The 13,406-nt window shown below is 35.6% G+C and overlaps 1 protein-coding gene across 1 annotated transcript in view; it reads right to left on the minus strand.

The window, feature by feature from the left end:
* Window positions 1–11,372, minus strand: part of LOC128550998 (scavenger receptor cysteine-rich domain superfamily protein-like) — a 28,318-nt gene extending 16,946 nt beyond the window's left edge. The window contains exons 1-5 of the mRNA XM_053531231.1: window positions 10,816–11,372; window positions 9,338–9,488; window positions 6,011–6,180; window positions 3,470–3,620; window positions 2,990–3,147 (exon numbers count right to left, since the gene is read on the minus strand). Coding sequence (XP_053387206.1) covers window positions 2,990–3,147; window positions 3,470–3,620; window positions 6,011–6,180; window positions 9,338–9,393 — 535 coding nt within the window. The 5' untranslated portion in view covers window positions 9,394–9,488; window positions 10,816–11,372. The remainder of the gene's footprint in view (window positions 1–2,989; window positions 3,148–3,469; window positions 3,621–6,010; window positions 6,181–9,337; window positions 9,489–10,815) is intronic.
* Between the last annotated feature and the right edge of the window lie 2,034 nt (window positions 11,373–13,406).

The raw sequence follows: 13,406 nt of genomic DNA on the forward strand, positions 1-13,406 counted from the left end.
GGTTCATTCATCTATTGTGGAACATGCCAGCATATTCTATTCTCTTTTAGGCTTTCTACAGTAATTTATCGTATTACCAAATCAGCTCGAATTTCTTTTGTGTTACGTTCGAAAACGTAATGTTTGTACGCGTTTTAATTTTACTGACTCGGAGTTTAACAAACACAGGTAGCTCTTTCTTAGTTGAAATACATTCAGGACACACTGCGTGTCTCTAAAGAGGCAAGTTCGCAAGTTCGATGACTCACTATCTAAGTTGTTCTTAAACAAACTTTAAACTTTACAAATCGGACACCAGTCAGTTCTCTAATATCGGAATCGAAATGCCTTTCAACGGTGTAAGACGAGCTTTGGCAAAGGCTTTGCTTTCAATGCTGTTTATCTGATGAAAGTAAATGCCCGTTGAATATGCATTCGTTGAAGCATCACAAAAACACACCAAATAGTAGTCCATGTTAGCCTTTTCACATTTAGTTGGCACACACCTTTGTACATGGTCTTAACTTGCGTTTGGAAATTGTTCGATATCCGATTTCATTTTGCTAACTTGTCATTTGATAGTTGTTTTTCTTTGGGAACTTTAATTCTGCAGTCTGATGTTGTCACGTTACGTAAGTCGGCTGTAGTAAGTATTCATTCGGCAGTGGCTACTTTTCATTCGGCAGTGATTACTTGCCATTTGGCAGTGGTAATTTGTCATTCGGCCGAGGTAACTGTTCATTTGGCTGTGCTAACTAAATATTCGGCTGTGCTAATTTGCCTTTTGACAGATGAAACTTGTCATTTTTGGCAACGCTAACTTGTCATTCGGTTGTGCTAATTTATCATTCAGCACTAGTAACTTGTCACTTGGCATTGCTAACTTGTCATTCGGCTGTGCTAATTTATCATTCGGCAGTGCAGTGCTAACTGTCTTGTTCGGTAGTGGTGACTTTGCATTCGACAATACTAACTTAATAGTTTATTCAGCTGTGTAAATTTGTTATCCGACAGTACTAACTTGTCATTCGGCAATGCTTACTTAACTTTCAGCTTTACTAATTTGTCATTCAGCCGTGGTAACTTGTCATTAGACAATGCTAGTTGATTATTAGCACATTAGCGCAACCAAATAATTAGGTAACACTGCCGAATGACAAGTAACCACTGCCGAAGGAAAAATAGCACAGACGAATGACAAATTAGCACTGCTGAATGACATTAAACCACATTCGAATGCAAATGTACCACAATGTAATGTAAAGTGGCCCGCACGCTTAACTAAATAGGGAGAGCGCAGATCTACGGATAGCTGGGTCGTGAGTTCGATCCACGGACGAGGCGTATTATTTCCGTTACAATTTAAAATAAAAACATATTGTCTGATATTATTCTTCCTCCACCACTGATTCATGTGGGGAAGTTGACAGTTCCTTGCGGATAACATTTGTACAGGTACAGAATCCAGGAACAAGTCCGCCGTCACATAACTGAAATGCTATGGGATAACAGTATTAAACCACAAATAAACAAACATCATAATGGCAAGTTAGCACTGCTTAAATAGAAGTTACCACTACCAAATGAAAAATTACCACAGCCGAATGATGTAAAGTGACAACATCCGAATGAAAAAGTTAACACCTCCGAAACAAGTAAGCACTGCCGAATGAAACTTACCACAGCCGGATGACAAGAAGCCATAAAAGTCTCGTTTGACGTTCCATACCGAACAGGTTAGAAACCTATTTGCAGAAATACTTTCTCAATTTTAGCCGTAGGTGCAACTATGTGCTACCGAAATATTAATAATATTCCACACAGATCTTGCAGGATCACGGGATCACAATAAATCCACTAGTTCAAACTTTTATTTCCAAATCTTATTTTAGCTGAAGCATCATATAGTCAATTAAGTTTTTAATATTTATGAAGTTATGACCGCGTAGTATTGAACATAGTGAGCAATTCCTCCTGGAGTTGATCGTCTATCTTCTCAATGACGCCTTTACTGATTTGATCATCGATGCTACTGTTTTTTCTTTAGCAACTCCTTTTTGTTTCGTATTCGCCCTAAAGTTAACCTCAAAAGACCTCCTACGAGTTATCGATTTACTGTTTAAATATAAAAATAAATTTAGGGACAAGTAACCTGATTTCTACTATCTTCAATTTCAGGGTTTCTCAAGCAGTCTCATCATTTGTGTTGTTTTATTTATCGGTATAACCAAAGGATTCTAAATCCCGTAAGTCTTCTTGATAAGGTCTTCTTTGAACAAAACTGTTCACTTGTAACATAATTTCAATACGTCAAAATCAGCTGACTGGTTCCCGTTTTCCATTATTCTCTTCAAATGTGCGTCCAGTTAAAATCCAACCCAATGTCGAATTGATTTAATAAAATTATCACTTTTGTTTTCTTACTTCCGAAAGAAATACGTTTCAACATATTTTCACATTCAGCTTTTAGGCCTAACTAACTCTTCTGTTATGCCGCAGAGGACAGTGAATCGCGAAATATTGCTGTTTCTCCATTGCAACTTGTTGGATTCACTACTTTGGTGTGTGCTATTTGAATTAATACCATCTCTTCAGATAATATTAAGACGTGTCATTGCTCCACAGGATTTAAATCACTTACTCTCTCTGAAAGCTGGGAACTTCTTACTTTGTACACCTTACTTTTTTCGGGCTGAAACTCCTGGTGGGCATGACCTTCTCAGCAATGAACCTATTTTTATTTGATTTACAATCCTGACTTATGTATTCTTTTAATTATTTCATTGTTATTGTAATAATTATATGTCAAAGAGAAATAATCAATAGAGAAATGGATTCTTCAAATGAGTCAAGGAAGATACATTAAATAAAAATAATAATCGGTCATGAAAGAAAAGAATATACTGAATGATTTCAGTAATTCAAATGAGTCAAGGAAGTGACATAAAAAATCAGTCATCAATGAAAAAAAAAACACTTGGAAAGATTTTAATAAGCATGACATACTTACGGCACTTTATAGATACGTCATCAGTATGGTCACATGTATGATTGTCCCAGCTCCCGTGAGCACAAAATTGAATGTCTGCTTCATTTCCCGTGCAACCGAGAGACTTAAGCCAAACTGGCCCTAACCCACCTGTGACATTCCTTTGTATTCCAAGAGCGCTTGAAATAAGAAAAATCAAACGAAAATTATATCATGAAACAATAAAGTTGTTTGAAATCATTCTTAAACACGTTCAAATGAAACACTTGATATTGTGAAGCAATGTTGTATCTAAACTATTAAATACAACTTGAAATAACTCATGCATTTACTTGGTGTTGCCTTTATTTTAAAAAAAGAATGAAGCGATTCTTGAGTTTACAGTCTAGAAAGAAATCCAAGACCTCTTGATCTGGAAATGCATGCTTTATTCATTCGCCTTCCTAACATACTATGTTAATCATTAAAAATGTCTAAATAAAGCAAATTGTAAACGTTTACTTGTGACTGAAGCCAAGCATATGACAAATAACATTTGCATCGTTCTGAGTGAAATATGTCCCACATACTGTTCCCCAAATGCCATTATGGAGGACTTCTACACGACCTTCCGATGGTAGCGAGCTGCCAACAAGTTTAACAGAAGTGTGACCTGCATGGAATAGACATAGATATATCAGGTTGATAAATGTTTCCGCTCCTAAGTATTAAAACAACATGTATTGGGGCAAGAAACTGAAACAGGAATAGGTCTGTAAAAATCACTTTTGGGAGGGTCTGGTTAACTGTGACAGGAGTTAGAAGTAGTGGATATTAAGAAGTACTATCGAAAATATAGGTAAAATCCCAGAAAGCTGCGTCGCAGTTTTTTTTTGTTTTTGAGAAAAATGTCCAAGTTAAAAAAAGCAGGATAGTTTAATCAAAATGATAGAAAGAGGCATGGAACCTATGCTATTATCAGACTCGGGGAAGTTTTAAACAATAATTTATTATATTTCCTCAGGCTCAAATAGAGACCAATTTAAAAGTGATAACCACTGTTCAAAACGATCGCAGAGAATTCATTATACTACTAAGTTTGATAAAAGAAATCTCAAAGTATAAAACACAAAATAAAACTGTCGATAACATTTTTTGTCTGGGGAGCTTCAACACTGAAAAATTATGGCCGAGTCCTGTGAGACTATTTCAAATTTTGCTCCCTACATTAAAAAATAACCATGGAGCAGAAGTAAAACCTACCTACATTTCTTCCACAATATGTATGAAGAACTTTTACCGCATGTAACTCAGTATTTTCAAAGATGTCTTACCGTCAATGGTAAAACTAATTTACTTAAAACAGCACGAAGTGGCATATCAAATGAAAACAAAATCCACATTTTTAAAATAAATCAATGATAAGTCTTGAAAAAAAGAGTTTAATTTAGTATAAAAAAGAACTATAAAGAGAAAAAGTTCGGTCCTAGTGGGGCCTGAACCTACGCTCTTCTGAAACATTAGTCAAAGTAGGTTTATGATAGGAATTGAATAGTCTTCAAAAAGTAGGTACACTATTCTGGTTCATTATCTTAAACAGCAAGAAAGAAATGACTTATCAAATAAAAAATATCGGTTTTTGTACATTAAATCAATAATAATTCTAGCAAAAAAAAAAAACAACAAAAAACAAAAAACAACAACAAAACAACAACAACAATTTAACTTACTAGAAAAAAGAAATAAAAGTTTGGTCCCAGTGGGGCTTGGACCTACGCTATCCTGAAAAATCAGTCAAAGTAGGTTCATGGTAAGAATTGAATACTTTTCAAAAAGAAGGTACACTATTATGGGTCCATTACCTTAACTCGATAAGGTTCGTGTATTAGGCTGTATAGTAGTAAATAAATTTGCTATATGTTTTATATAAAATCAACAATCTTCTAAGAACATAGCCAGACCCATTTAAAAACAATTAATAGCTTATGTTCTTAAATATCCTATAAACCACCAAAACCACTAAGACAAGTAGGGGTCATATATCTTCTAAGAGAGATTTCTTGTCTGACAGGTCAACACTATACTATGGAATCTCTTCAAAACTGACGACTAAAATGTGAGTAATAATGTTTGTTTACATTTATATAAATGCAAAACATCTCCTTGAAAATGCTACGAAAATGTCAAGTATAGGACCACAATGAAATAAAACCAGTAACTGGCTTACATAAAACATGAAAATGCTTTTAACTGGAAAAAAGGACTTTTTCTCTGCGCCATTATCCGAATAGCCCGGAAGTGCTACTTGATTACCTATTTAGTACTATTGTTCCTTTAAGTTATCAAAAAATATGAATATATGTCTGTATTCCGATTCTCCAGTAATTGATAACACGGATCGTTTTGCATTACCACTTAAACGCGAATCTTAACTACATGTAGTTTATTATTTGAAAGAAAAAAGTAACTTAACTGATGGTAGCTATGTCTACTTTTAAAGCTATAACTTGTGTTAAGATCTTTACTGGGAAAAATGAAATAATTAACTAGATAACCAGATAATTTTCCAGAGCGCGAATCTGTTCGCGAACCTTATCAGGTAATCTTAAGGTAGAAATATGCCACCATACAATAGATAATTAAAAACGACTAACATTAGACAGACTTTTCAATTAACTAAAATGGTTTAACATCAATGGAACTCTCGCACCTGACTGAAATAACATTTTTTTCTGAAATAAATTTCACAACTTACAGTCTGTTTTGCATACTAGATCGCGTACAAATTATCTACTAGATAGTAGCTCGTATTTTAGAAAGAATATATAGAATAAAATACTTACAGATATCAAAAGGGCCTGGAAACTACAGTCCTTCAAAAAAATTACAAAAATGCTGTGTTGGGTGGCTGAAAGCTCAAGATATTTAAATTTATTTTACCTAGTACATGTACTAAATACACATTTATAGGGGATGGTCTCCTAATCCATAAAATACCAATTATGTGAACAATAAATGTAAATGGAATAAAAAATAGCCTCAAATTTGAAATTGACAACTCACTGCATATTATTCCGACGGCATGGCATTGATTGCAAGCTGCATTGTGTCCAAATGCGTGATCAATATTTCTGCAAGATCGTATGTGAGTTTCTGTCCCAGCACAACTCATGTTTCCTGTCCATACTGTTCCATAATTTAACTGTCCATAAACCAAGCCTGTTACGGACACGCTACAAATTAAAAAAAAATGAAAAAACATACTGAAAAAAAAAAAAATAAAAAAATAAACAGCAAAGTTGGAGCGATCCAATGGTTTTCCAAACTGTAGTAGCTGTCATTCTTAAGCCTGTCATTAAACCTTACGTATTTCATTATTATTATTTTCATTAGGCACTGTACTGTATTGAGAAATGAGTAACTCAATAAAACTATTCTACAAGTTTATTTACTAAAGCACTACCAGTGGTCATATCGCATGCATGTATTCAACTAACATATAATGGTATCAGAGAGACATCCTTCTGCTAGGGAGCTAGTGGGAGGAGCTGCTATCACTTGACTGACATTGTATTTAACAAAACTACAGGGCAAAAAGTAGCTATCTGTGCCATCGTAATAACTAAATCATTTTACCACTTCAACCTATTTTTAAAAAGTTACAAATATGCGGTTAAATGTAAAGAAATTGCAAATTACAAGGGAAGAAAATGACGACAAAACAAAATTAAGTTTTTGTTGCGCCCTTTCGGGTATGAGAATCTACTATTAGTATGGGTGCGATATGTAACCATTTTCTAGTAAGACATCTAAAAAAAGGTAATCATTCTTTATACGAGGAGTGTTCGATATGAATTGCTTATTGTCCTCTAGCTCGATATCCACGTGGGGCACGATAAAAACCAATACCTATCTGTATAGGGTTATTCAATACCTACACAACGGTGTATAAATGTACATGTTAGACTAAGTGTATGACATAAAATTTACCATTTGAATACACGCAATCATTGACCACTGTAGTAGAAATGGTTGGTAGAAGCGTCGACAAGAAAGATGAAATACGGGCTTACATCAAAGCTCGCTCAAAACTTGGTTGTTCTTTGAAGCAGCTGATGACTGAACTTTCTACTGCTTATGGACCTTCTTGTGTGTCTTATGACACAGTTCGGCGGTGGAAAAAGAAATTTGAGTCTGGTGTAGAGTCCATCAAAAATGCACCGAAATCAGGTAGGCCAAAATCTGCATCTCGTAAAGAAATCGTTTCCAAAATAAAGGAAATCATTGAAGGAGATGCCAGATTTACAGTTCGTGATATTGCACGAAAGGTAGGCATATCACTATCAACGGTTCACCTTATTTTGAAGAAGCATTTGAAAGTCAGAAAGATTTCTGCTAGATGGGTGCCACATCTGTTGACTGATGAGCAAAAGAGGCAACGGGTTAAAGTAGCCAAAAAGCTGCTTCAAATGTTTCCAAAATATGACAAAAAGCAGTTTGCCAATGTCGTCACAGGTGATGAAACCTGGGTCCATTATTTTGAGCCCGTCAGAAAGGTTAGCAATAAGATCTGGGCCACTAAACACAGCAAACGCCCAATAATTGCCAAACGTTCTTTGAGTGCAAAGAAGGTTTTGTATGCAATCTTCTTCTCTGGTGAAGGAGTCGCAATAAAAGTGCCGGTGAAAAAGGGCAAAAGCATCACCGGAAAGTACTACAAAGACGTAGTACTGAAGAAACTGAAAAAGTATTATCTGAAACGACGTTCTGCCAATAGTTTTAAACATGTCCGTCTTCTACATGACAATGCCCTCGCTCATACCTCCGCAATAGTTACGGCGTTTTTGAAGAAAGAAAAAGTAACTGTTTTGCCTCACCCCCCGTATTCCCCAGACCTTGCCCCATGTGATTTCTTTTTGTTTCCGAAATTGAAATCATTCCTTGCTGGGCGGAAATACCAGTCCCGACAGGCACTTGGATCTGCCATTCATCAGTATCTTATTACTGTGCCCAAATCAGCGTACCGTGACGCCTTCAAGAAGTGGATACATCGGCTGAAACTTTGCAATTCTAGCCACGGGGAGTACTTCGAGGGCATGAAATGAGCCCTTTTGGGCTAACTTGAAATTTGAAGTCTCCAGATAGAAATAAGCAATTCATTTCGAACATCCCTCGTACAACTGTTATACTGTTATGTGTATTTTGGGGACATAGTAAAATGTCACCAATCATATCTAAATCTAAATGTATCTTTAATTAAAAAAAAATATTTCAGTTTTTTTCATGCTATTGTTAAAATAGTACATGGCGGGTTGGGGAGGGGTAGTTGTTTTTGTATGTATAAAAAAGCCCATCGAGGCCAAATGGGCTAAGGTGTTGGCTTTTAATTAGAGTTATCCTTTTTGAAAGAAGGAAACTTGAATGGTAGCGGACGAGAACCCGTTAAAATCCTGTTTGCGACTTAATTACTTAGGGCAATTTAAATATCATCTTGATCAGTAGGGGCATGGTCAATGTCACATTCGCGTAAAAGGGAAATGAATTTCTGGCCGATTACTTCGGGATGAACTGACATCGTCACCAATGTTGGTGTATAGCAAACTTATATAAAGACCAAGGTTGGAATTTTATTTAGGCCACTTATGCCAAAGTAAAGGTTGCTGTTACAAAATATAAAACAATGATTTCTGATCAATAATTCTTGATAGGAATTAGATATTGCGATATATAGGTAGGTATGTTGTAAGAAGATTAAAGGTTTTAACTGTAAGCAACAGGAAAAGTCCAATTCAAACAAAATTTATGGTCTTATTAATATAATATATGAGCCGCGCTATGAGAAAACCAATATAGTGCATTTTGCGACCAGCATGGATCTAGACCAGTCTTTGCATCCGCGCAGTCTGTAATTACAGAAAAAATTAACGAACAAGATGGATCCTGACCAGACTGCACGGATCCGCAGGCTGGTCTGAATCCATGCTGGTCTCAAATGCACTATGTTGGTCTTCATATGGTACGGCTCATATGTTGAAATATAGGTAGGTGGCCGCAAGCCTATTCAGTATCACAGATATACCTCATTTACAGTGACGTTTTCTTTTGTTTCTATAGTTATGACACTTTTTTGAAGGCATGTTGTAATTTTTGTACCTGTGTTATTGCGAAATTTTTAATATTATAACCGTAGTTTTATGATCTCAGAACAAAATATACAATGTCCAGAAGAAGCTATATAAAAACCAATGAATGGTTTTCATTTCTTAGCTTCTCGCCTAATACCAGCATATCAATCTCGTGTTTAGAAAACTTTTTTAATAGAATTTAACACAATTACTTGACCGTTTTTGATGATTAAAATGCCTGATATTTGTAACGATTTAAACCTACCCGGATGAAAATCCTGCCATTCTGCATATAACGTTTGCATCTTGGTTGGAAAACATACTGCTGCAGAATGTTCCCCAGTTGCCATTATAGTCAATGTCTAGTACCCCTTCAAAGTTACCTTGGCCGCCAATCAAACGATGAGATATTGCATCTGTTTTCAAAACACATATACATTTAAGCTTTATCAAAACACACTGAATATTCATTTAAACTAGGACTAATTAACATTTTCCTGGTCCTTGAGCATTATTAAATGGAACGAGCATTGTATAAATACTTTAAAACTTGATATTTATATAACTGCTATAAGAGAAAGTCAGTCGTAATCACATAATCATTTTTTATGTAGACGGATATATTTGATTTGTCAATAACAGGAATAGGAAACCAAAAAATGCAAAAAATGGGTCTGGGTCGAGTTGGATAGGGATGGGTGGGGGGGAACAGGGGTGGAGGGGGGGGGGGCGGGGGGGGGGGGGGCAGTGATACAGACATTTATTTGATAAAGGATAAGCTGCATGAAGAATATTATGTAACTCTATGCGACACTAGGAACGGAGGAAATCTTATCCTTGACTAATGTAAATATAACGGTTCTGCTTACTTTCAGGCTTTTTTATATTAAAGGGAAATGCAATGTTGTTTTGGTGTTAATTTCATCAGCTGGGATTTTAAAGAAGTGAAAGAATTTTCAAAATCAACTTAAAAATGAGAACGTTATGAGCATTAAATATTTGATCAAAATGGCGGCCATTATGTTTCCATGGCAAAAAAAACCCCCAACAAAATGGCGGATTTATTAAATTTCTAGACAGATATTCGAATGGTTTTAACTTATTTCTGTAAAATAATTCTCTATTTTTTCCAGCTATAATGAAAGAAATTGCCATGTTTTACATCTTACACTCAAGAAACATATAAAATTAATCTATTTATAAAGTTATTTGCTAAATAAAGAATTCAGCAGTATGTAAATGACGTCATAAACACACAAAATGGCTGCCTCCATGATCAGCAATTTTCTTAAATTTCAAACTGCCATTATCTTTTTCAATAGTGGTCCGGTTTTAAAAATTCTTTCAGTATTATGAAAGGCTTGAGGTTAACTTTCATATGAAATTAACGTATTGTCAGGCTTTCCTTGTTCTTTAATTATCTTTCTTCAAAGTATTCCACACAGCAACTACAGCTGGATTAACTTGATATTTCGAGAAGATCACATCGAGAAAAAAATTAACTGTTTAAAATGAATTATTTCTACAACAGTATAAGGTATTTATCAGTATTAAGAAAAATATATAGAATATATGGTATTGAGGTAAATCGTAAATGTTTGTATTTGATTGCCTTAGATAAAACGATTATTCAACGTGGTGCCCTCGGTGGAGAGAGCCAAGTAAATATATTACAAATATGCAATGCCACATTATTTAACAGATAATGTTTATCATAATATAAAATCAAGCATATTTACTTACCAGATTCGCAGTTAGTTCCATTCCATCCAACTGGACAGGTACATGTGTAGCGATTATTCAAGTTGTTGCAAGTGCCTCCATTCCGGCAAGGGTTGCTTGCACACTCGTTGATATCTAAGATGAAAAAGGGTCGCAAGTCATTCCATTTTACTCTTTAGCAACAGTTTATGAAACCTTTTTTCTTTGAAAGACGATCAAATAGAAAGCTTGTTTGAAAAGGCTATAATCACTTAGCTATATGTAATTATTTTCTCTTAAGTAGCAGAATAGACAGATCAAAATGTGAAAGGGGAAATAAGTTTGTAACCATTTTAATAAGAGTTATGTCTTCTGTACTTATTTGCTTCATATTCTTATGCAAAAACCGACTTTCTTTCTGTACACTGTTTACAGCCTTGATGTATGTTCCATATTGTAAGATTTTTGGCCTCTTAGCTCGCCTATTCGAAGAATAGTGGTGCGAGCTATTATACCGTTGTTAAAGTTTTGCTTGTTGAAAGTTTTGCGTGTAAGTTCATATCTTAGTAACCATGCATGTATTGCACTGAAACTTTACACAGTACCTCCTAGTCATACCTACTGAAATAACCAAGTTTGATTTTTAGTTAAAACAATTTGGTTAAACCCATTAGCAATCTGTATTTTAGTAACAACTCCATGTTCTACACTGAAACTTCATACACTGCTTCCCAGTCATCTGATCTTTTGAAGTAACTAAGTTCGATAACTCTTGGATGAATCGAATTCGAAGCATGGCTTTATTTTTACGTACTCAAAAAATTTGGTTAAAAATTATCGTGGAACATTTTTAAACCAGCTGTTTCTCAGTAACAACTGTATGTATTGGATCGAAACTTCACAACTTGGTTAAATTTAAATTGTGACCATTTGTCTACTTAGACAATACGGTTAAAGTTTCGTGGGCAACTTATTAAGAAACTGTATCTCAGTAACAACTACAAGTACTGTAACTTTACACAATGCTTCCCAGTCATCCTCTTGGAATATTCTGTTAGATATCTGTTGTTTTAATATCACAGTGCTGAAATTTCGAACGACTAAGGTTTAACGACAATTCTGAAAATTATTTACATTTTAATTTCTTTGCAAATGGCATTTTGTAAAGGAGACAACTTTTTGAGAATATTTCGGTATCCAGTATTATGGAACAGTATTTGATAATACGGTAAAACACGCATTGGAAGGCAAATGTTTGGTAAAAATGATTGTTCTTTTACCAACTATAGTGAGATGAATGGTAAAAAGTCATTATATTAATTTCTTGACGAAAGTGGTTTCCTTTAAATTTATCAGCATATGAAAACCCTTTTCAAATTTTACATATGGCAGGCTCAGAGAAAGATTAAATCAAGAAAAAAAACATATTTCAATCTTATGTCTCTGACATTATTACAATATAAAATGTACATGTGCTACAATTTTAAGACTATAGTATCGTATTAAAAACTTGACCTTTTCAGAAGCGTGACCCTTTCTTGAAATCAATACCTTAGTTCTAAGCATAGTAAACATGTTATATTTGCTGTTCTATTTTCATAAAAACAATGCTTTCATTATATAAGCTGGTTCTGTTTATTTTCATAAAATATAAGTAAACCTAGAACTGAAGCTTAAAACTATTTTAAAGAGTAGGAGAAGCTTAGACTGGAAGCACAAGTAGATGGGAGTACTTCATTCGAAGAGGTTGATTGTGACCCAGTGGGAGCCCATATGGCAAGTAAATATAGACATTGCCTGTACGAACGCGACTATGATTAGGTACTGCTGACTGGGCCTCTGTAGACTGTTCCACGTGACTGAAGCTCTGTAGACTACTCCACGTGACTGGAGTTCTGTAAACTGTTCTATGTAACTGGACCTATGTACACTGCTCCAACTGACAGGCCCCCTGTATACTGCTCCACCTGACTGGACCTCTGTAGACTGCTCCAAGTGACTAGAGCTTTGTAAACTGATCTATGTAACTGGACCTCTGTACACTGCTCCAATTGACTCGCCCCTGTACACTGCTAGAGCTCTGTAAACTGATCTATGTAACTGGACCTCTGTAGACTGCTTCGTCTAATTGGACCTCTGTACACTGCTCCGCCTGTCTGAATCTCGGTACACAGCTCCACCTACCTGGACCTCTGTACACAGCTCCACCTACCTGGACCTCTGTACACTGCTCCACCTGACTGGACTTCTGTAGATTGCTCCGCCTGACTGGACCTCTGTAGACTGCTCCATGTGACGGGACCTCTGTAGACTGCTCCACCTGACTAGACTTCTGTACACTGCTCCACCTGACTGGAGCTATTTAGATTGCTCCACCTGATTGGATCTCTGTACACTGCTCCATGTAACTGTAACTCTATAGACTGCTTCGCATAACTGGAGTTCTTTAGACTGCTCCATGTAAGTTGGCCTCTGTAGTCTGCTCCACATGATTAGACCTGTCCAGACAGCTCAGTGTAACTGGAGCCCTGTAGCTTGTTCTATGTAACTGGATCTTTGTAGACTGCACACGTTATAGGATCTATGAAGACTGCTGGTATTAAGATGACTTCTCAACTAGTCAGTCTTGATTC

The sequence above is a fragment of the Mercenaria mercenaria genome, chromosome 19, assembly GCF_021730395.1.
Source record: "Mercenaria mercenaria strain notata chromosome 19, MADL_Memer_1, whole genome shotgun sequence".
NCBI classification, from domain to species: Eukaryota; Metazoa; Mollusca; class Bivalvia; order Venerida; family Veneridae; genus Mercenaria; species Mercenaria mercenaria.